Here is a 24,095-nt window from a genome sequence, read left to right as displayed (position 1 = left end):
GATAGAATAGATCAAGTTAAATACTATATAAGAATAAAGACCAATAATATCATTGTCTTAAGGTTTTTGTGTAAAAGTAGTGTCAAATATCTAACATGTGTAAAACTAATGTCATATAATCATATAGAACCAAAATCTATCAATAACCATGATTCAAAACTGTATATTATATATTATGCCAACACACCAAAATTTTAAAAGATTACTAAAGAAATTAGAAATGTGTAATATCTTTTTATCAACTTTGAAAAAAAATGTAGAGATAATAAAATTGTTTCACTAACTAAAACATATTTTTATATAACGATACTAGTATAATCATAATTTTCTTAATTTAATCCTAATAGAAATAAAATTCTATAATATATATATATATATATATATATATATATATATATATATATATATATATATATATATATATATATAACAATATATAAAGAGAATTTCCCTTTTTTGTCCACTTTTCAAAATACCGATTTTACCCTTTAAATATAATAATTTATTAAATTTTTAAAAATTGACCATTACTTTTATAAATTTTATAAAATCAGATATTTCTGCTTCTTCTCTTCTTTTTTATTTATCAATGGTTATTCTTTTATCTGTTCTGATATATTTAATTTAATTTTAAATAAATATAATTTTAATATATATATATTAACTTAATAACATTATAATATTATCACTTACTAATATAATATTACACATATTTAAAAAATGCATACACAGGCGCGATGACGGGCACCTGTGTTACGCAAGTATATATAATAAAGTTTATTTTTCAGTTATTATTTGTAATATATATTATGTCAATTACATAATCATCAAGAATTATATTACTTACGTAACATGCCAATTTTTATCTCTAATGTGTTACTCATTCAAAACAATTTTATATAATCTAATATGATAAAATATATAATATAGCTTATTAAAATATAACGTTATAATAATTTGTGTAATGACATTGTGTAAAGAAGAATTTCAGATTTAATCGTAATCTTATACTTTTTGCACATTGTTACTTTAGTTTTATTTGCAAGTGGACATTCATTCGCTGTTGTATTTAATCTATTAAAATTCGGTCCAAACTCAACAAAAATAAATTCTGTCTTATAAAAAGTATCGACCCATAAAACATTTCACTTCTAATTAATTAATTTTATACATACTAGCGTAAATGCGTAAATACATGCGTTTATGTATGTATTTTTTAAATATATATAATATTATATTAATTAATAAGTGATAATATATATATATATATTAATAATATCATAAACAAAATATTTACACTAAAATATATTCGTGAAAAATGTTCATTTTGTTAATTACACCCAAAAATCGATTTTAACTGTAATTTTTTTCAAGTAGTATTATGAGTTAACATTGGTTTTTAATATTTATTATCCAAACAAAATCCAATTAATCTAAAATTAATATTTGTTTTAAACTAATTTTGTAAGATGATGTTAATTCAAAACAGATTCATTTAAACCATATACCTTCTCAAAAGTGTGTTCCTATCACCTTTACCTTTTAGGCAAATTAACCTTTAACTTTGCGTATCCAAGTTCTTTATTATAACTCTCCTACTTTTCCTTCTTTTTCTTGCAGTCTTAAAAGATTAATAGACACTTAGGTAGTAGTCTCTATGACTCTTGACCTTTTTTTATTTCTTTTTTCTACACAACGTTTTCTTAATTTTTGTGTAGTTAATGATGACAACGAACAAGATAGAAAATTTAAAAAGTAAACTGGACATTTAAAATTTACATCGAGACATTATATATATTTATATTTCTTTTTTTAAAGTGTCACATCGATTAGAGATAAGACCAATTCATAATATATTAGTAGATCTCTACAAATCAGTTTTTTAGGGTTGAATTAGACTTAAAACCTACAAACCGGTTTTGTAGGATTGAGTGAGGCCTAAAACTCATTTATATAACATTTTTTCCATATTAAATTACTTATCTTATTATAAAAAATACAAAAACAAACAACTTCGTCATTTATTTTAGTTATTGGGACATGTTTAAAATTTTACATCAAAATAAAAATTTATAATATATAAATGTGTAAGTCTTATCTATATTAAGCTATATTTAAAATTTTCTTTTTAAAAATACTAGCCATTAGGTTTAGTTTATATGAAAAAGAAAAGAAAAAATAAACTATGTTGAAAAGTGTTTTAGAAATTGAGTTAATTCTTTAGTTAGTGATTGGAAAACATTATTGGTTAGCATTCATGCTGAATTTAAGAAAGAAAGTAATTTTGAAATCTATCCTTTTGAGATGAGTATTAACTAATCATGAATAGACAACAAATGGATATTGGAAAAAAAAAAAAAAACTTTGAACATAGTTTTCCTTTTACTTTGTGGAGGAAAAAGGAGGAGTAATCGTGTTTATGTCTTGTAAAGTTTAATTAGTGGAAGGTGGTCCTCACTTCTTTCTTAAAATTGAACTTTATATCCCTAAAGGTCGTTTTCTTTTTCAATTAAGTACAAGGAAGTAAAGTTAAATAAGTTTTGGAGGTCAAATATGATCAAAATGCTTGATTTATTGGGCCCCAATTTACTATTTTTTTAAGACAACATTGCTTTGAGTAGCAATAACTCCTCTATACAATATTAACCTGCAATTTACCCTTTAGTGAAAAAATTACTACCATTAATTATTTTTTATATTATATTATTGTTCACTTTCTCAATAGTTTTTATTATTATTAAATTTGTCTCTCTTTGTAAGTTTTTTCATTAATTAATATATATTACCAACCTAATATAATTTTCTGAGAAAATTTTCACAAAGAAATGAAATAAACAATTATCGGACTTGAATGATGTGTTAAAACGTTAAACACCAATAATTTGTGAGAAAATGAAAGACATATATTTGTTTAAAAAGAAAGTATATTTGCCTAAAATTATTTTGATATTGTCTTGCTCTCATCAAACAAGCATATATATTATAATTTTATGGATATTAAATATGTTATTAATTTATGATAAATTTTAAGTACACTAAATTGTTATTGTTGAATTAATAACATTATTTAAAATTATTTATTTTATAGTTTAATGTTTTTTATTATAGTTTAATTTTGTTCTAAGGTATTGAACCTAATTATGTAAATAATTCTAGTACAAATATCACAGCTCATATATGTTAAAGCCACTAAAACATATTTTTTTAGCTATTTAACTTTTTTTAGAGAATAATTTAGTAATGCGCTTATATCTCAAAATCATAGAAAAATGCCAGCTTCAATTGATACATTTCCACACAATACTTTTTTCTTTTAAATATTCTTAGAATATAAAATTGTCACTTCTTTCAAATTTTTAAATGTTAAAAAGATGTCACATAAAATTAATCATTTTTAATTAAAAAAATAATTTATGTATTTCACAATTAACTTATAAAATAGTAATATGTGTACCGATAAAAAAGAATAGATTTTTCTTTTCTTTTCTAGGATAGTGTTGATAATACCATACCTAAATCCAAGAACATCAATAAAGAAAATGAGTTTCATAAACAACATAGCTGAATTGTTGGAGAGTTGAACTCACAATCTTTCTCATCCTCATTTCTAAACCCACCAAATTAATTTTATTTCTCCAAATTGTTAGTAGGAGATATTGAACGTACAACATTTCCTTCTTTCTAACCACTAAACCACCTTACCACTCTTGCATCATATGATATGTGAGCATGACAACTTCACTCTCTATAGTTTCCACAAGTTTCATGCGACAATCCATAACTAGCAAATTTAGTCTGGGAAATCTTTTGCCTAGGTGGACACCATGTCCAGATAAGGATATGAAGATACAACTAAATAAAAAAATATAGGACACGGCGTGTATATACATATTTGTTTCAAATTGTAAACTAATACATTGTTAATTAACACAAAAATAAATCTAATCTATCTATCTAATATCCAAAAAACTAAAAGTAATGATCATATAAGATTTGTTCCTTATTTTTATAATCATAATAGAAACTTATATGATCCTATTCAGAAAAGTTTATGATTGTTGTTGATTTTGAATTTCTCTTATAAAATAGATGAAATATTAAAAGGAAAATTCAGAGATTATAATTATAAAGAACGAATAAGACAATGATGGAAGAACGTCACAATTTAGCTTGTTGCTAAGTAAAGGAAGATCACCACAAAGAAATCACTCTTTGATAAGTATTGAAAATAAAGACGTCATAATCAATAAGATAAATAAGTCAAGGAAGATATGCTAAAAAGATATCACTCTTTGATAAGAACTTATAAACTCTTTGATAAGAACTAATAATAGAGATGTCACAATCAATAAAATTGAAGTCAAGGAAAATTCGCCACAAAAATCTCAATCTTTGATAAATATGACTAAAAGTAATTACATTCGTTGTAGGCCTATGTATAAGTAGACTCTTTAATGTTCAAAAGATAAAAATAAGCCTAATTACATACATAGGTCCAATAAATCTAAAAACAGAATCTGAATCTATAAATAATGGAACTCTTTGAATTTTCAGGTCCTTGGATCATCACGAACTAGTTAGAAATATGTTCTTATATCTTTAAATTGCCTTGATTTCTCTTCAAGTTCTTCTTGTATGAGTTCCGACTTCTTTCATAAACTTATATAATAAGTTTACAAGTTTATTGAATTTGTGGTTATTAGCATTGTATTGGAGACATGTCAAAATTATGTCAAGACAAAAAAATGTCCTTCAAATTAGACACTTTATTGATAGTGTATCGTATGAGTATCCTGCGTGTGTCCGATACGTGTCATTCGAGCTTCATACTTTGCCACAGGCCAATTTAGGACTTGATCCTTCAGCACAAACACCACTTTCTACTGTTCTTTTCATCAAAGTAATTCCAAAAGGGTCTCCTCCCCATTCTTCAAACACAACCAGATAGTTCCCAGTTGGGTACAGCCACGACCGAGGAACATGGTACCTGTCCAATGCCAACAATAGGTTGTCAATGTCATGAATCATGATGATGTTCAAGTTATTTACACCATTCACAGCGGAAAAATAACTTGTATCAGCTCTTACCATCTCTGGGAGGGCTCCCCACAGTTTGTGAGACATTTTTTCTCATTGTAAGTTCCAGCGTAGTAACAATCCCCACAACCACCGCGTGCTTTATTTGCAGGCCAATGGCGTCCAATGCTTCTACCATTTATCCATACTTGGCCCTTTCCCATGGTATACATGTCCAGAGCCAATGGATCATTGCCTTCTGGTGCGTTAAAACGTGTCTATTGACATCAATGCATAAATGTGTTAGAAGAAATATAAACCCTTACATGATCAGTGACATAATAAATACAACATTTGTTGATATTCATTCAATCTTACCTTGTACCATGTCAAACAATGTTTTCTAATCAATGCATTTCCTCGTGTCCATTGAACAGATTTTTCCCCATTAACACTGTATATGTATAAGTCTTCTCCCTTGAGACCAACCTGCCAACAAAATGCAGATGAGTAGTGTCTTATTTCTGTGGTGACACACACACATCATTATGATTGCAACTGTGCAAAACAATGGTAGATGACAAGACAAACCTTGTAAGACCATTTTTGTTTAGACAAATCTCTAGTCCCCTCGTTTAGACCACTAAGTGTGACTGGCCCTGACACCCCAGCTTTCCATGTCTCATAGTGTAACCCAACATTCTGGCATTATTGGAACATTGTGATAAGATAGAACGAGGAAAAGAATCTGGAAATTGTTTATATTTGTAGAAATAACAAAAATATTAGAGAGGAAGAGAACTAACCGCGAGACCAACAGTAGCACTTAGTAAAGATATCTTATTATTGCCAGCCCACATCTTAACTTTGCCACCAAATGTAAATTTAGGGACCTCCAATGACCCATACGCAACACCTGCATTTATACAGAAAATATGGATAAGTATTAAGTACAAGCGAAGATTATCATAACAAAAGTGTGGATTGAGAATATATCATTACCTGAATATTCTCCATTAACGAAAACAACCATAGCATGGCCAGCTGACATCACGTTAAGATAGGGAGATTCTCCTTTCTTCAAAAAACCTTCATTTGCATCAATGTAGACACTGGACAAGGGACAATAATTTATTAGTTAGAGAGAGGATATGAATAGTAAGTTTCAAGAAGTTGAACATTTTTTGGAAGTGAAACACATGATGAGTTGAAAGATACTTACTCTGTCATATACCACAAATAATCTGTAGAATCTCGGGTGACATTAATCTGCTCCCAGAGTTCATATCCTATAAAGGAATCCTTTTCAGTGGACTCTAACGGCCATTCTTTGTATGAATGCCAAACAAATCCAGTGTTCAGACCAGTCATCTTCGGCGGAGAACTTTGAGCACCAACCTGTTTACACGCATAGCATTGATAACATGAATATGAATACACAGATTTTCTGCTCAATATCTGTCTAATGTTTCTGTCCTTGAACCATTCGTATGAGAAATGTGTTACTGACAGAAAATTTCTGCACAAAGTATTGTCTTACTCTTGCAGTGTTGAAAACTTCAGTTGCGCAATCAGGAAGGACGCTGACAGACCAAGCTGGTAGTTCATATTTTCCATTTCCATATGCAATTGTAGCGGAATTTTTGGTGTCGTAGTTTGCTAGGAATGCAGCACAAGTGGAAGGAGTCTTGAACTCATGTACCTAAAGTAAAATTAAAACAAGCAGTAAATAAATTTTCAACAAGTCTCTTCAGTATTCTTCACAAGTCACATCACAGGATAGTTCTTACCTCAAGGTTTTTACCAGGCCATGTCACATAGGGATCTACAGACACTAAAGCTGACTCACACGACTTTATTGCTTTATGCAAGTCCCTCAAATGCCCCCATTTTGGCTCATTTAAAAGGCCTGACATAGTTAAACAAGCTTCAGACTAATGTGAATATGTACAATTTGCAAAAACAGGTTTCATCACACAAATCATGTCAACAAATTAACCTAATCTCTCTTCCTACCGTATTCATCAAGGAGAGCATCATAGTCATAGCTGGTGGCAATGAAGGGGCCACCTGATGTCCGATCAAAGTTAGTTCCTCCATGGAACTGGATCCAAAAATGATATATTTTAGAATCAATAAAAGTTTCCAATGAATCTATTCACATTGAGCAACAGATACATCATAAACGCAATGCTCCAACCTACCATGTAGTAATTAACTAATGAACCGCCATTTTGTATAAATCTTGCGACTGAGAAGGCTGTGTCTTCTGCAGATCTACGAGGAACCGGGCCACCAAACTCAGTGTACCTACAGAACAAGAAACATAAAATGAATACAGGATCCAGATCAGTTATTACTTCATTTATTTGTCGAACATACCAGCCAGTCCAGTTCTCTGTCCACATTTTGGGTTTGTAGTCCTTGTCAGGAACGAAGTTTTCACAGTAGTATCCATTGCAGGTGTTAATCTATCGACAAAGATGCAAGGGAGTTCAGTCAATTTGCCAATGAAAAAACACAGAAATGGGTGGATGACACGAGTAGAACAAACTATAAAAGAGATAGCAACAAATACAATATTACTGAAGACTGTACCTAATAAAAAACACAACAACAAAGGTGGGACACACAAATATTTCTTTTTTTTTTTTTTTCTTAAAAGGGTTTGAGCAAAAGGGTCTTACAATAGGATCCGGAACATGGTCATGCTTGCACATAATCCAGGGGACACCGGTATCTAATGCCACAGCCATTTGAGCAGCCCATTGGGTATAAGCCTTTCCAGGAGCACCAATTTCCCACTCCACTGGTCCATATTCGTTTTCTATCTGTCACATTCAACTTTTGGTCAAAGAAAATGCCATCAATAAATGGTCATTATTGTAATTGGTTGGCCTTGGCCTAACTAATGCAAAGTTGAAACTTGAAAGCAATCCTAAGAATATATTCAAACCCCATTTCCTTGCCTGTGATAAAATTATTGGACCTCCCTGAGTCTGGAACAATTTCTCCGCCTTCATCATGTACACAATCTTCTCAGTAAAAGTTTTCATTGCCGCCTACGTCATCACCAAAATTGAACGGTTGCTTACAAAATTAACAGGATTTCATAATTAAACTATAACAATGATAACCGACCAAAATTGAAAATTCCAACCTTAAAGGGTTCATTGTCTGTTCTGAAAGAAATACCCGGAACAAACTTGAGCCAAACAGGAAACCCCCTGAATATCAAACAGAATGAAAAGACCTTTAGACATTGCTAAACAGTGTTGTTCTTTTCCAAAACAAGTTATCCTCAGAATATATATATTATGTTATGTAGAATTGTAAGACAGGTTATCAAAATCTTACCCAAAGTTCCACTCAGCACATACGTAGGGACCAATACGGAGATGAAGATAGAGGCCAGCCTGCTGCACCACCTTGATGAACCTAACCAGGTCGTATCTATCCTCGAAATAATACTGAATTTTCGGTTACCCCAAATTTCATATAAAAAAATAGAAAAAGAGTTAGCTTTGTATCAACTTTTTGACAAGTGGAAATAATATGTTTAAAAAATGAAAATAACATTAGTACCTTTCCAGGCCAAGGTTCATGTCCATTCCAAAACACATAGGTTTCAATAACATCTATGCCTCCATCTTTGGCCTTTTGAACAAGGTCTGGCCACATCTACAGAGCCACCAGAGACAATGAGAATGGAGAAACAAAAAGCTTTTCAGTGTGAGAAATGAAAAGTCTTTTATAAGTACCTCAGGTGTGCTTCTTGGGTAGTGGATGGAGCCTGAGATCAAAATTTTTCTCTGCCCATTAATAAGAATGGCTTTGTGATCGTAAGACACAGTGGCTGTGACTGCACAAACCCACGAAAATAGCAGCAGGGTATAAACAACCCCTCTTGGTAAATTCGCCATAAGAACCAGTGAATCAGTCAGTAGCCTTCACACATTTAAAAAACAGAAACAGAAAGTCCAAATGAGAAGAAGGGGACAAGAGAAACACGGTTCTGATGTTCCTTCACAATGTATTTTGATGCTTTTGAGGTTGAAAGGAGATGGCAAACAAAGACTTTAATATAAGAAAGGTAGTTTAGTTTTGGTGGGTTTGTGCAGTTTGAGAATGCTGCAACTGTTGGAGAAATGGCGGTAAATATGACAGAGAAATTGGAAGAAACAATTGAATCCTGACAAATGATTGTTACAAAAGAATTCTCATTTAATTACACACTTCCTTTGTCGAATGCATTACAATTCTAAAAACATAGCATATTTATATTAAATTAAAAGGAATTAAAATCACAAAAATAAATATAGTAAATCTTAATTTGAAGCATTTGAACGAGTAAAATGCATTATATCCTTTGGTTTCTTTTGTGTTGAATGTAACTGAACTAACAGCAACTCCTTCTTATATACATTTGAAAATCCAAGTTACGACTACACTTTGGAGACTGGGTCCCATTTTCCATATCAGATATCCACGTGTAAAACAGAGTTCAACACATCTTAATAAAATCATAACACTAATAATAATAATAATAATAATAATAATAATAATAATAATAATAATAATAATAATAATAGTAAAAATAATAATACTAATGATGATTATGCTCTTTATGTATTAAGAAAAGATAAGAGGTTAGTGATTTAAGAAGTAAATAAGATTGTAGCAAAAAAAATATTGATATTTATAAAATAAGATCTTAAATTATAAAAAATATATTTTACAAATTTATATTTGTATTAAAGTGTAAATATAAAATTACAAAAAGGGTGGGTTTTATAAAACAATGACTTGAAACAAAGTTTGCAAAAGGTATTTTAAACACGAGACACATATAAATTTAAACAAGACTTTAATCTAAAATTTGTAATCAACTAGCATATCTTAAATTAAATTTAATAAATCATTAAACACTTTCAGATCGTGATATTTATTATACAGACATTATTGTATCACTTCATATAATTTCTATATATAAGAATATTATTAAATAATATTAATTATTTAAAAAATATATATACACATACATATCTTAATATTTATCTTTATATTGTTAGACACAAATAAATAAATAAATATATATATATATATATAATCCTAATATTGCTTTTAGGATCAATCACAAATATTAATATTATTCAAAATATAGAAATTAATAGAAAGTTATGTTATGCATCTAATTTATACTTTAATTATTAAATTTAGTAAGTAAAATAATAATTACTATTTAAACAAAATCACCAAATTAACAGCACGTTAATTGATACAGTAATATCTATCAATGTAAAAGTATATGTTGGTAATTTTGGGTCATACATACATATGATACATATTTAAATGTGTTAGAGTCATTATTTATTAAATCAAATAATAAAGTTATCTGACTATATTAATGTTTTGCCTAAAAGCATATGTCATAAAAATAAAAATTGTGTAGAGATAGTAGAATAATTTCTAATTTGTTGAAGGACCAAATTAAAAATACTATGTCTGTATGACCCAAAATTATCGACATATATTTTCTACATCGATAGATATTACTGTATAATTAACGTGATGTTAATTTGGTGATTTTGTTTAAATAATAATAATAATTTAACTTATTAAATTTAATAATTAAAGTATAAATTAGATGCATAACATAACTTTCTCTATAATTTCTATATATAAAATACATTACAGATAAGTCTAATAATTTTAAAATTTTACACAGATATTGAAATATCATATTACTAGTATAACTACTAAATAAAACATAAATATTATGATAAAATTAGTGGCGGTACTTAGTAATAACCAGGGTTCATGGCTCCCAAAAATTCTTTCACATTTATATATTAATATATAATTTTAAATATGTTTTTTAAAAAGTTAATATTATTAATATATTTATGTATTTAATATTTTACAAATTTTCATATATTTATCTCTCTCTATATATATATATAAGGAAAAGTCTTTTTAAATATTTTTTAAATAAAATTAATTATTTTATTAATATTATCTTTTAAATGATCATTTATTTAATTTATATCATTTTTTATTTGATTACTTTTTTAAAATTTATTTGTTATAAATAAAAATTAATTATAGTAAAATTATAAAAAAATTATATTTAATTTTATAATTATAATAATAACAATAATTATAATTTTATTATTTTTTATTATCATAAAAAAATTAAGTACAATATTTTTACTAGTTTAAATAAAAATTATGGAATTATGCTTTTGATTCTTATTTTTGTTTAAAAATATCAAGTTGGTCCTCCAATTTTTTTTAGTCTCAAAATGGTTCCAATTTTTTAAAAAATGATGCAATTCGGTCTTTTTTTTTGTTAAATTTCTTGAACCGGGGATCAAGATTTCTTCATCAGGATTGAAGTTGTGAATAAGGATGCTTTCCTTTGATGGTGTAATTGATATAATCCTAGTGTCAATTTTGATGAAAAAATCTTTGTTCTGCTTTAAGAGATTTAACGAAAAAGATCAAATTGTATCAATTTTTAAAAAATCAGGATCAAATTACGACTAAAAAAAATTAGAGGACTGATTTGACATCTTTGGACGATAAAATATACCAAAAGGATAATTCAACCAAAATTTTGACACTCCCAAAATATTGGCCGAAGATTCACCGTTGGATAAAAACAAAATAGTTATATATGAAATATTAATACACTTATCAAAAAGAAATAATTATATATATATATAAACAACTAAATATGAAAATCTTTCGATCTTTTTCAAAAAAAAAAAAAACTATACAACAATCTCACTATTGTTCAGCTAAAAAAGCATTTACACATGTGTCCTCCTCTGCTCACACAATTAAATGATCATTGTAAAAAGAAATCAAGAGAAAACCAAACAACACATAAACCACAAGGTAAGTAGCTAGTATACAAAAAAAAAAAAGTTATACATAAGAAATCATAAGTTACTACATTTTAGCCTTTAAGTCAATACAATACATTTTTATACTTTAAGTTAATATAATACATTTTTATACACACAACAAATGACACTTAGGACTGGGTTAAGGATAAAGCAAGTGAAAGACTTACTTTACTCCAAAATTTATTTATTTTTATTCGCTTTACTAATAATAATGAACTAAAAATGATCATTAATGGTGTGTTTGCTTCCAAGGATGAATTTGAGGGAATCTGAGTATATGGATTTAAGGGAATGGAGAGAGGAAAGTGAGGTTGTCTGTTTCAAGGGACTGAAAGGTGAAAGTGAAGAGATTCAAAGGTAATGTTTGTGAAAATTTATGAATTATATGATAGATGTGATAAATATAAAATAATATTTTAATAGATAAAATTAATATATTACTAGTTTATTCCTATGGTTAAAATTAGTATAAAATAAAATATAATAATTATTATTAGTTTTAGTATTAATATTATTATTATTAGTTTTAATATTATTATATTAGTAATGTTATTATTATTATTATTAATATCATTAGTTTTAATATTATTATTATATTAGTAATGTTATTATTATTATTATTAATATATTTTTTATTATTAGAAAAAAAATTATATACTATTCTTCAATAATTTACATGATATAATCGTTGTTTTAAATTAATACAAAAATAAATATGTTATTATATGTTATATACACAATAAAAAGAAAAGAAATATATATTTAGTTTTTTAATAATTTAAAGTACAACAGATAATTTAAATATTTTTTTATTAACAAAAAATTAATGCTAATAAAAAATCATTTTGTAGTCATGTGTAAATGTTATAGACAAAAACGTCAAAACTCGTGTGATGACATGTCTTTCCTTTCTTGTCTTTTCAAAATGAGAGGATAAAAATCTTGAGTCTTCTTCAAATTCATATTTCTTTATCATCTCAGATTCTTTGAAGCAAACACTGAAGTCACTCTCAAATTCATCCTTGCTTATTCATCTACTCACCCTCCCTCAACTTCATCCTTGGAAGAAAACACACTCTAAGTGTTAGTTCTCAAGTGAGTACTCACTAAAGTCTCACATTGAGTAATATAAAGAAGAGAACAGCAGAAAAGTATTATAAAAATAAAGAGTTATTTTTGGAAGTCACCACAACTCAAAAGATCTATTGGGTGTATGGGGGACTAGGTAGTTGTGTGTTATTGGAAGGTGTGCAATTTTTTGTAAGAAAAATTGCACCATAAAGGGTTTGCACTTTTGGTTCATAACAAATTACACAAACTTGGATGATATAGACCTTGATACTGAATCACATTAAATTTTCTGTGTTTTTTTATTTATTTATATATGTGTTATGGTCATGAAATATGAGATGTGGACAAAAAAATCTTAAAAGAAAAGAAAGACTATAGAAAAACAAAAAAAGGAAAAATATGAAAAGGGGAATAAAAGGGATCGGGGAAAAACAAGAGCTTACATATGAAACAACAAAATATCAAAAAACCTTACGATGATAAATAATTTTACTATGACACAAAAAAAAAATTGGTTATTTATTATTTACTTAATGACATTATTTAATGAGAAAAAGAATCAAAAAGACTTCGGAATCTTAGAAGAAAAAAAAAAAACTAAAGAAAATTTTGAGAGAGTACAGAGAGACTATGAAAATTTTATAAATAAATAATGAAAAATTAAAATTCGAATTCGTAAACTTAATAAAATACAAATTTTTAATTCTTATTTTCTTTTATAAAAGATTATCTTTATTAAACAGAAATTGAGTCATATAAATATTAGATATTCATACATGTTGACCAACTTACATTTTTTTATTTCGACAGCACGCGGACAGAACAATCTAAATCGTAATTTGTTTTAGAATAACAAAATAGAATGGTGAATCAATCCATTTCTTCAACTTTTCTAAAACACAGTTCACCACACCACAATTTCAGTCACAACACAAAAAAGTCTTAAATAATGTGTCAAAACAACACAATTATGGTGGCATTAGCTACATTTGATTGCAATTCCTTAGAATGTTGAAGAATATGAGAAAGCAGTGAGTGAGAGTGACCAGGATTTAGAATCTTGTTCAATATTTAGGGTTTGCGTTGGGGTTTGGTAAATGTATCTTGGTGAAGAATTCAGTGATGCGCTTATATCTCAAAACCATAGAAAAAATGTCAGCTTCAATTAATACATTTCCATACAATATTTTTTTTTTCTTTCAAATAATCTTAGAATATAAAATTATCACTTGTTTCAAACTTTTAAATGTTAATAAGATGTCACATAAAATAAATCATTTTCACTTAAAACAAATAATTTAAATATTTCACAATTAACTCGCGAATTTTATAAATATAATACGTTAATATGTGAACCGGTAAAAAATCTTTTTGGATTTTTCTTTTTAGGATACAGTTGATGAATACCATAAATAAACCCACGAACAACAATAAAGAAAACGAATTTCATAAGCTACATAGCTGAATTGTTATCTAACATTATGTCCAATTTAAGAGACATAATATGAAAAGAGTAAGGATTATGAGAGAAAGCAACATTGGCGGAACACGTGGTTTTCAACCCAATTTCTGCTACAACCATAAAATAACATGATAGGAAAGTAAATCTTTTGGGCCTCAACCAGTAACCCAATACGCAGAGGCCCGTTAAGGTTTACACCCCAGGCCCAAGTGATGATTTTGAAATAAGTTTTTTTCTATAAATAAACGTTATTGGTTGACTATCTAATTGAAAATTATTATCCAAGAAGTTCGAACTGCTACTTTATTGAAAAAATGTGTATGAATAGCCTGATTATGTAACACTTTGAGCTAATTTCTTTTTATCTACATTTGTTTTGGGAAAGCTGTTGCATGATTGGGATTGTGTGTGTATTGGACTTCAAATACTTTTTGTGTGCTAAACCTAATAAATCTGCTCCATGTTTTTTCTCTGATTCATGATCTAGCTGCAGAGTGCCTCAAGTGACAACTTCTTTGCAGTTCCCGGACATGGGTCTCCCCCAAAAACTTCAGCAGCTACAGTCACAGAGCAAGATTGCTTGCCAATGCAGTTCTACAAATAAGAACAATAATACATAATACAAAGTAGCAGAAGAAAAAGGTAACACTGATAATAACAAAAAGAAGCATGAGCATAGCATGCTGGAGCTAAACAGCATCATAATCATTCAGAACCAAATGGTTCATAAACAAAAAGAGTGCCAACTGATACAAAATTTACTAGTACTAATGACTATGGCAGAAAACTCAGAAGAGGACTGGGTGAAATTGTGTGACTGAAACAAAATCTAAATTGTAAAGGGTGAAGCTGATTGGGGTACCTTTTCAGGAGCATCATATGATCTATGAGCATGACATCTTCCCTCTCTATAGTTTCCACAACTTCCCTGTGGCAATCCATAACTAGCAAACTTAATCTTGGATATCTTTTGCCCAGGTGGACACCATAAGTGAGCCTTGGGTCTATTAATTTTCCCACTGTCAAGCATCTGCCTGTTTTTAAGAGTTGGTTGCCCTTCATATATATCTGAACAAACACTTGCTGTTGTTCTTTTCACCAAGGAAATTCCACTGGGGTCTCCTCCCCATTCTTCAAACACAACCAGATAGTTCCCACTTGGGTTCAGCCACGACCGAGGAACATGGTACCTGTCCAATGTAAACAATAGGTTGTCAATGTCATGAATCATGATGATGTTCAACTTACTCACACCATTCACTGAGCAGAAATAACTTGTATCAGCTCTTACCATCTCTGGGAGGGCTCTCCACAGTTTGTCTGGCACTTTTTCTCAGTGTAAGTTCCAGTGTAGGAACATTCCCCACAACCACCGCGTGCTATATATCCAGGCCAATGCCGTCCAATGCTTCTACCATTTATCCATACTTGGCCCTTTCCCATGCTAATCATGTCCAGAGCCAATGGATCATTGCCTTCTGGTGTGCTAAAAGTTGTCTATTCACACATCACAGCATAAATGTGTTAGAAGAAATATAAACTCTTACGTGAACAAATACCACACTTGTTGAAATTCAATCTTACCTTGTACCATGTCAAAGGCTGTTTTTTAGCCAATAATGATCCTTCTACCCATTCAACTGAACTACTCCCACTTACAGTGTTAAGGTTTAAGGCTTCTCCCTTGAGACCAATCTGCCAACAAAATGCAGATGAGTAGTGTCTTATTTCTGTGGTGACACACACATATCACTATGATTGAAACTGTGCAAAACAATGGTAGATGACAAACCTTGTAAGACCATTTCTGTTTAGACAAGTCTCTAGTCCCCTCATTTAGACCATTAAGTGTGACTGGGCCTAACACCCCAGCATTCCATGTCTCAAAGTGAGTCCCAACATTCTGGCATTAATGGAACATTGGCATAAGATAGGAAGAGGAAAAGAATCTTCAAATAATTTATATTTGTAGAAATCGTAAAAAATATTAGAGAGGAAGAGAACTAACTGGGAGACCAACGGCAATACTTAGTAAAGATATCTTATTATTGCCAACCCTCAGCTTAACACCGTCACTAAATGTCAATTTAGGGAACTCCAATCCCCCATACACAGTACCTGCATTTATTGAGAAAATGGATAAGTATAAGCGATAACCAAAAAAAAAAATGGATTGGAAATATATCATTACCTGAAAGTTGACCATTGATGAAAACATGTAAAGCATGGCCAGCTGACATCACGGTAAGAACAGGAGATTGTCCTCTCTTTATAAAACCTTCATTTGCATCAATGTTGACACTGGACAAGGGACAATAATTTCCATTATTAGATGGAGCGAGGATACGAATAGTAAGTTTCAAGAAGTTGAACATTTCCATTATTAGTTTTATAGAAGTCAAATACATGATGAGTTGACAGATACTTACTCTGTCATATACCACAAATAATCTGTAGAATCTCGGGTGATATTAATCTGCTCCCAAAGTGCATATGCTGTTAAGGGATCATCTTCACTTGAAGATGCTGGTTCTTCATTGTATGACTGCCAATCAAATGCAGTGTTCACAACAGTCATCTCCTGCAGAGAGCTTTGAGCACCAACCTGTTTACATACATAGCATTGATAACATGAATATGAATACTTGGAAAAAAAGAACCCAATATGAATACAGAGATTTTCTGCTTAAAATCTGTCAATGTTTTTGTCCTGAACAACAGAAAAAGTACTCAATACTACAATTCGTATGAGAAATATGTTAGTGACAGAAATGTTCTGCACAATTTCTAGCTACACTCCTCGATAAAATAAAATAAGCTTGACAAACAGCATTGTCTTACTCTTGCAGTGTTGAAAACTTCAGTTTTGCAATCAGGAAGGATGCTGACAGACCAAGGTGGGAGGTCATATTTTCCATTTCCAAATGTAATTGTTGAGGAAGATTTGGTGTCATAGTTTGCAAGGAATGCAGCACAAGTAGCAGAAGTCTTGAACACATGTACCTAAAATAAAATTAAAACAAACAGTAAATAAATTTTCAACAAGTCTCTTCAGTATTCTTCACAAGTCACATCACAGTATAGTTCTTACCTCAAGGTTTTTACCAGGCCATGTCACTGTGGGATCTACAGACACTAAAGCTGGCTCACACAGCTTTATTGCTTTATGTAAATCCCTCAAATGCCCCCATTTTGGTTCATTTAAAAGTCCTGACATAGTTAAACAAGCTTCAGACTAATATGAATATGTTCAACTTGCAAAAGCATAGTGATTAATATTCACGCCAAGCATCAATATAAGCAAGTAATTAAAAATAAATAAATCTTTTTAATAGATTTAAATTTGCATGGTGTCATCATTCAAATCATGTCAATAAATTAACCTAATGTCTCTGCCTACCGTATTCATCAAGGAGACCATCGTAGTCATAGCTGGTGGCAATGAAGGGGCCACCTGTTGTCCGATCAAAGTTAGTTCCTCCATGGAACTGGATCCAAAAATGATACATTTTAGACTCAAATCAAAGTTTCCAATGAATGAATACATGGTACATAAAAAGGTGGGAAGAGTCTATTGACATTGGTCAACAAATAGATCATAAAGACAATGCTACAACCTACCATGTAGTAATTAACAAATGAACCACCATTTTGTACAAATCTAGCAACAGAGAAGGCCATGTCTTCTGCAGGTCTACGAGGTACGGGGCCACCAAACTCAGTGTACCTACAGAACACGAAACATAAAACTGAATACAGGATCCAGACCAGTTATTACTGTCATTTATTTGTCGAACATACCAGCCAGTCCAGTTCTCTGTCCACATTTTGGGTTTGTACACCTTGTTAGGAGTGAAGTTTTCACAGTAGTATCCATTGCAGGTGTTAATCTATGGACAAAGATGCAAGGGAGTTCAATCAATTTGCCAATGAAAATGACAGAAATGGGTGATGACACAAAAATGGGTAGAACATACTATAAGAAAACCTACATCAAAATATCAACAACAAAAGCAACAATCGGATGCAACAAAACAACCAAAACATTATTGTACATAAAAGAAAACACAACAACAAAGGTGGGACACACAAATTTATGGGAAGAAGATAAGAATTATTCTCCAAATGTTTCTTTTTTTATTTTTCTTAAAAGGGTTTGAGCAAAAGGGTCTTACAACAGGATCCGGAGCATCTTCTTGCTTGCACATAATCCAGGGGACACCAGTATCTAAGCCCACAGCCATTTGAGCAGCCCATTGGGCATAAGCTTTTCCAGGAGCACCAATTTCCCACTCCACTGGTCCATATTCGTTTTCTATCTGTCACATTCAATTTTTGGCCAAAGAAAATGCCATCAATAAATGGTCATTATTCTAATTAATTGGCCTTGGCCTAACTAATAAAACTTCAGTTATAAAAAACTAACATGACAAAATGCAAAGTTGAAACTTGAAAGCAATCCTAAGAATAAATATATGATTCAAACCCCAATTCCTTGCCTGTGACATAATTATTGGACCTCCCTGAGTCTGGAACAATTTCTCCGCCTTCATCATGCTCACAATCTTCTCAGTAAACTTTTGCATTGCCGCCTACATCATTACCAAAATTGAACGATTGCTTACAAAATGAACAGGATTTCATAATTAAACTAGAACAATAACAACCGAGCAAAATTGAAAATTCCAACCTTAAAAGGTTCATTGTCTGTTCTGAAAGAAATACCCGGAACATACTTGAGCCAAACAGGAAACCCCCTGAATATCGAACAGAAAGAAAAGACCTTTAAACATTGCTAGACAGTGCTGTCCTTTTTCAAAACAAATTACCTCAAAATATATAGAATTATAAGACAAGTTATCAAAATCATTACCCGAAGTTCCACTCAGCACATACGAAGGGACCAATACGGAGATGAAGATAGAGACCCGCCTGCTGCACCACCTTGATGAACTTAACCAGGTCGTATCTATCCTCGAAATAATACTGAATTTTTCAGTTACCCCAAATTTCAGATAAAAGAAAAAAAGAGTGAGCTTTCTATCAACTTTTTGACAAGTGGAAATTATATATTTTAAAACTATGGAAATAACATTTGCGTTACTACCTTTCCAGGAGAAGGTTCATGTCCATTCCAAAACACATAGGTTTGAATAACATCTATGCCTCCATCTTTTGCCTTTTGAATAAGGTCTGGCCACATCTACAGCCACCAGAGACAATGAGAATGGAGAAACAAAAAGGTTTTCAGTGTAAAAAATGAAAAGTTTTTATAAGTACCTCAGGTGTGCTTCTTGGGTAGTGGATGGAGCCTGAGATCAAAATTCTTCTCTTCCCATTAACAAGAATCGCTTTGTGATCGTAAGTCACAGAGGCTGTGACTGCACAGACCCACAAAAATAGCAACAGGGCATAAAAGATCCCTCTTGGTAAATTCTCCATAAGAACCCGTGAACCCGTCAGTGTCCTTCACACATTTAAAAAACAAAAACAGAAAGTCCGAATGAGAAGAAGGGGACAAGAGAAACACGGTTCTGATGTTCCTTCACAATGTATTTTGATGCTTTTGAGGTTGAAGGGAGATGGCAAACAAAGACTTAAATATAAGAAAGGTAGTTTAGTTGTGGAGTAGTTTTGGTGGGTTTGTGCAGTTTGAGAAGGCTGCAACTCCTTTATATACATTTGAAAATCTAAGCTACAAATACACTTTGGAGTCTAGCTAGAACTGGGTCCCATTTTCTCCCTCTGGTTCACTGTTCTGCAAATGTTTTTGGAACAAATTATCCGTATCAGATATCCACGTGTAAAACAGACTTCAACATTAATAAAACCGTAATAATACATATACTAAATAATCTACAATAATATATAAAGATATATCACATATTTCGATATTTCTATTTTATTTTTAATTATTATTTATAAAATTAATTATTTTATAAATAGCTTAATTTTTAACTGATATTTTAAATTTTTTTTAACCGTTCAAATTTTTTTTGTATATATTTTTTATTTTTCAAATTTTACATTTAAAAATTATTTTAATAATTAATTATATATTTTTTATTTATCTTAATTCAAATTTATATAAAAATTAAAAAATTTTATATGAAAATTAAAAAATTAAACAGACATACACGATAATATCTATGTGTTCATTAGTAATAATGAGAATTTTTTTAACCGATTTTTGATACTAATTAAGATAATAAATATGTAATGAAATTTATAAAAATTTATAGTCAGTCGTGATATTAAATGATATGAATCAGAAAAAAAAATAAAATTTCAAAAGAGATAGAAAGAGAGAATCGTAGAAAGTGAAGAAAAAACATGAAAAATAAAAACTTATTACATAATAAACATTTGAAGCAACAAAATATCAAAATAGATTTTTTATAATACCTTGAAAATTTTTGACATAAAAAGACAATACATTACATTGCATAAATAAAATTACTCTAACAAAAAACTGACTGGTTATTTATTGTTTAATTAATGACACTGTTTAATGGGGAAAAGAATAAAAGAAAAACTTCGGAATCTTAAAAAAAATTAAAGAAACTTTGAGAGAAGAGTACAGAGAGACTATGAAACTTTTGAAAATAAATAACTAAGTAATTACATTTTTAATTCGTAAACTTAATATAAAACAAATTTTTAACTTTTATTTTCTTTAAAAAAAATAATCTTTACTAAACATAAATTAAGTCAATAAATATTAGATATTCATACATGTTGAGAAATTTACAATATTTTATTCCGACAGCACTCGGACAGAACAATCTAAATCGTAATTTGTTTTAAAAAAAGATATATATAATGGTGAATAAATCCATTCATTCACAATTTCAGACACAACCCAAAAGAAGTCTCAAATAATGCGTCAAGACAACACATTTGATTGCAATTCCTTAGAATGTTGAAGAATATGAGAAAGCTGTGAGTGAGAGTGACCAGGATTTAGAATCTTGTTCAATATTTAGGGTTTGCGTTGGGGTTTGGTAAATGTATCTCAATTTCCTTTGTTGTCACTATGAGTGCACATAAAATAGAAGTGTGATAAGTGACGTAAAAAAGGACCTACTTTGGGCTACTTTCACTCTAACCTGTTGCTCTACTTCCTCATAAAGGAAGATTCCAAGTTGCAAGTACCTTATGTTAACCTACTTTGAATCCAATCCCATTCTTCTTCTCTTCTCACAAAAATAAATATCATCCTCTTTCTACCTTCCACCCACATTATTACACGGAGGGAAACAACATTCTACATTATAAAAAAATATATTTCATATTTTAAAATATGATTAAGGGTTAATTTCGTGTTTTTTTTCTCTGTTATAAGTTACCAGTATATCCGTGAAAATTAATTTGGTAAGTAGATACACTTTTAAAATCATATAGATACTACATATATCAATATAGTCAATTATTTTGCAATTATATATATTCATTTAATAAACTATTTTTTTTCTTTTTTAATAATTGTAAGAACACTAATATTTTGACATCATATTTTTTTTATTATTTAACACGGTCTCTCATACTTATTTATTTACTTTTTTTCCTTAAAAATATAAAAGTTAATTTTTTTAAAACTGTTTTATTCTTATAAAAATTATCAAATAATATTAAATAACTTTTTCTTATTTTTACTGTTTTAATGCAGCAGCCACCAAAAACATAAATTGAATGAAACCACTTCATACTAACTTGTTTAAATAACACTCTTTTTTTATTTGATTTTCTTAGATATTAAGTTTATTATTCAAAAATAAGGATTAAATATATTTATAATTTTCTGATATAAAATTAGAATTTGTTCTTTTTTAAAACTTTAATAATTTTAGTTTTTAGATTTTAAAAATAATTAATATAATTATTTTAACATAACTAATTATATTAATTTTTTTATTGTTATTGAAGTAAAAACACGTAAAAAATAAAAATAATTTAAATATTAACCTGAAACATGTTTGTTAAAAAAATTTAAATATAAACTTACGCGACTTTTATTCTACAAGTAAAAGAAAGTTTAGTTTTAATTTTTTTTATTATTTACAATAATAATGATAATAAATAAGAATAATAATAATAAATAAAGATGAATTATTACAATGATTGCCAGTCTGTCATGATGATAATTAACGCGTTGCTTCAAACAAATATTATCAAATAATATGGCACACTTGTGCATTAACAAAGCACGAATGTTTACGGGGTTTGACAATTGGATGAACTAATTTGATTTAATTTAATTTTAATTAATTAAATTAATTATTTTATGATTAGATAGAATTTCACTTTTGACCCAATTTTTAATACTTTGAGTGAGATATTTTGCATGTTCAACTCAATATCATCTAACTCACATTACTGAATAATATTAATATAGTTATTATTTAATATACTTTATTAGTATATTAATTAAATATATAATTATGATATATTTATATGGTTGGACTCAAGTCTCATTGGTATTGTATCTCCCTAGTGAAATCTTCCTCTGTAAATCCTAACAAGTGGTATCAGAGTCGATGGTTAAAACCAGCTCAGACGAGTGCAATATGGTCATAGTATCGAAAGTCTTCATGACAAGGATTACATGTAAGTGTGTTCCGTTAAGAAGAATGACGGTACAGAAAAGGGCGGACAAGGAGTACTCGAGGTTGGGAATGCTTCCGTTGGAGAGGGAGTGTACCAATGTGGTTGAAGAGACTCACCCTGAGGGGAAGATCGTTAGAAATCTAAGTGTAAGTTTAAGTCGCACATTGGCTAGAAATGAGAAAGTAGAGCATTATATAAGAATAAAGACTCATAAACCCATTTCCTTAAGGTTTTGGGTTGAGAATGGTATCAGTGCCTTATATGGTTGGACTCAAGTGTCATTGGTGTTGTATCTTCCCAATGAAACTCCTCTATAAATCCTAACAATATTCAATTATTTAAATATTTAATATTATAGTTAATTTTTTAAAAATTAAAAAAATCTGTTCATGCTACAAATTTTAGAAAAAGGGATACATCATTCAATCTAATCCAACTTAGCTTGTGTGTAATAAAAAACTATAGAAATTCAAAGTAATTTTATTGCGTAGTAAGATTAATTTGGGCAAAAATTTTACCTAGTGTATTCGTTTACACCCTTATTGAAAATATATGGTTCTAAATATGAAAAATATAAATTTTAGAGGCATTATTTTCTAATATATCTCTATGTTGTAAAATAGTACCAAACCGTATACTATAATTTATTGAAGTGTCTCATATTGAAGTTAGATGATTTAGATTGTTCAATGTTATTTTTTAAATCATATGAAATAATGTGTTTAAAATTGAATCTCTTATGTATAGAAGTTGTATTGACTAACACAATAAAAAAAGAAAGAATGAAACAATAAGATATTGGTAAAGGATTAAGCTCCTTATGAACCAACCAAACATATTGATGCCATATCTTAGTTTCCTTGCCTAGAAGAACAAGTTATATGTATCCTTTTATCCAATGACGGATTTTAGAAGGCATGTAGGGGAATGACTCCCAATTTTTTTTTTAAATATATTTTATTTAAAATTTGTTGATTGATTTTTATTTCTTTTATAAAATATAATATTTAATATTGATAAATAAT

General features: G+C 29.4%; 1 protein-coding gene and 1 pseudogene across 3 annotated transcripts; both read right to left on the bottom strand.

The window, feature by feature from the left end:
* Positions 1 to 5,084: 5,084 nt before the first annotated feature.
* On the bottom strand, positions 5,085 to 9,253 carry LOC114177982 (beta-galactosidase-like; annotated as a pseudogene). The gene is made up of 16 exons (XR_014993776.1): positions 8,778 to 9,253; positions 8,602 to 8,697; positions 8,374 to 8,486; positions 8,177 to 8,243; positions 7,986 to 8,078; positions 7,704 to 7,847; positions 7,399 to 7,487; positions 7,221 to 7,326; positions 7,033 to 7,120; positions 6,807 to 6,925; positions 6,557 to 6,718; positions 6,239 to 6,414; positions 5,823 to 6,128; positions 5,608 to 5,718; positions 5,395 to 5,505; positions 5,085 to 5,294 (listed from the first exon to the last, which is right to left on the bottom strand). The product of XR_014993776.1 is annotated as a beta-galactosidase-like (transcript).
* A 5,179-nt stretch (positions 9,254 to 14,432) lies between these two features.
* LOC114177981 (beta-galactosidase-like) lies at positions 14,433 to 20,109 on the bottom strand. Of its 2 annotated transcripts, XM_028063615.2 has the most exons (19): positions 19,744 to 20,109; positions 19,571 to 19,666; positions 19,337 to 19,449; positions 19,154 to 19,220; positions 18,963 to 19,055; positions 18,639 to 18,782; positions 18,265 to 18,353; positions 18,085 to 18,190; positions 17,864 to 17,951; positions 17,555 to 17,673; positions 17,305 to 17,466; positions 16,893 to 17,068; positions 16,655 to 16,764; positions 16,472 to 16,581; positions 16,256 to 16,366; positions 16,048 to 16,158; positions 15,755 to 15,960; positions 15,326 to 15,653; positions 14,433 to 15,057 (listed from the first exon to the last, which is right to left on the bottom strand). In XM_028063615.2, exons 1-19 carry the CDS (start codon positions 19,903 to 19,905, stop codon positions 14,947 to 14,949), a joined length of 2,502 nt encoding a protein of 833 aa, XP_027919416.2. In that variant the 5' UTR covers positions 19,906 to 20,109; the 3' UTR covers positions 14,433 to 14,946. The 2 variants fall into 2 exon arrangements, with proteins under 2 accessions (XP_027919416.2, XP_027919417.2); XM_028063616.2 differs by lacking the exon at positions 19,744 to 20,109 and having other exon boundaries at positions 19,337 to 19,432; positions 19,571 to 19,644.
* Positions 20,110 to 24,095: the final 3,986 nt, after the last annotated feature.

This window comes from Vigna unguiculata, chromosome 3 (assembly GCF_037176805.1).
Source record: "Vigna unguiculata cultivar grain cowpea cultivar isolate G323 ecotype 2 chromosome 3, ASM3717680v1, whole genome shotgun sequence".
NCBI classification, from domain to species: domain Eukaryota; kingdom Viridiplantae; phylum Streptophyta; class Magnoliopsida; order Fabales; family Fabaceae; genus Vigna; species Vigna unguiculata.
Note: the sequence above shows the minus strand (reverse complement) of the source record. Positions and strands in the feature narration are given on the sequence as shown.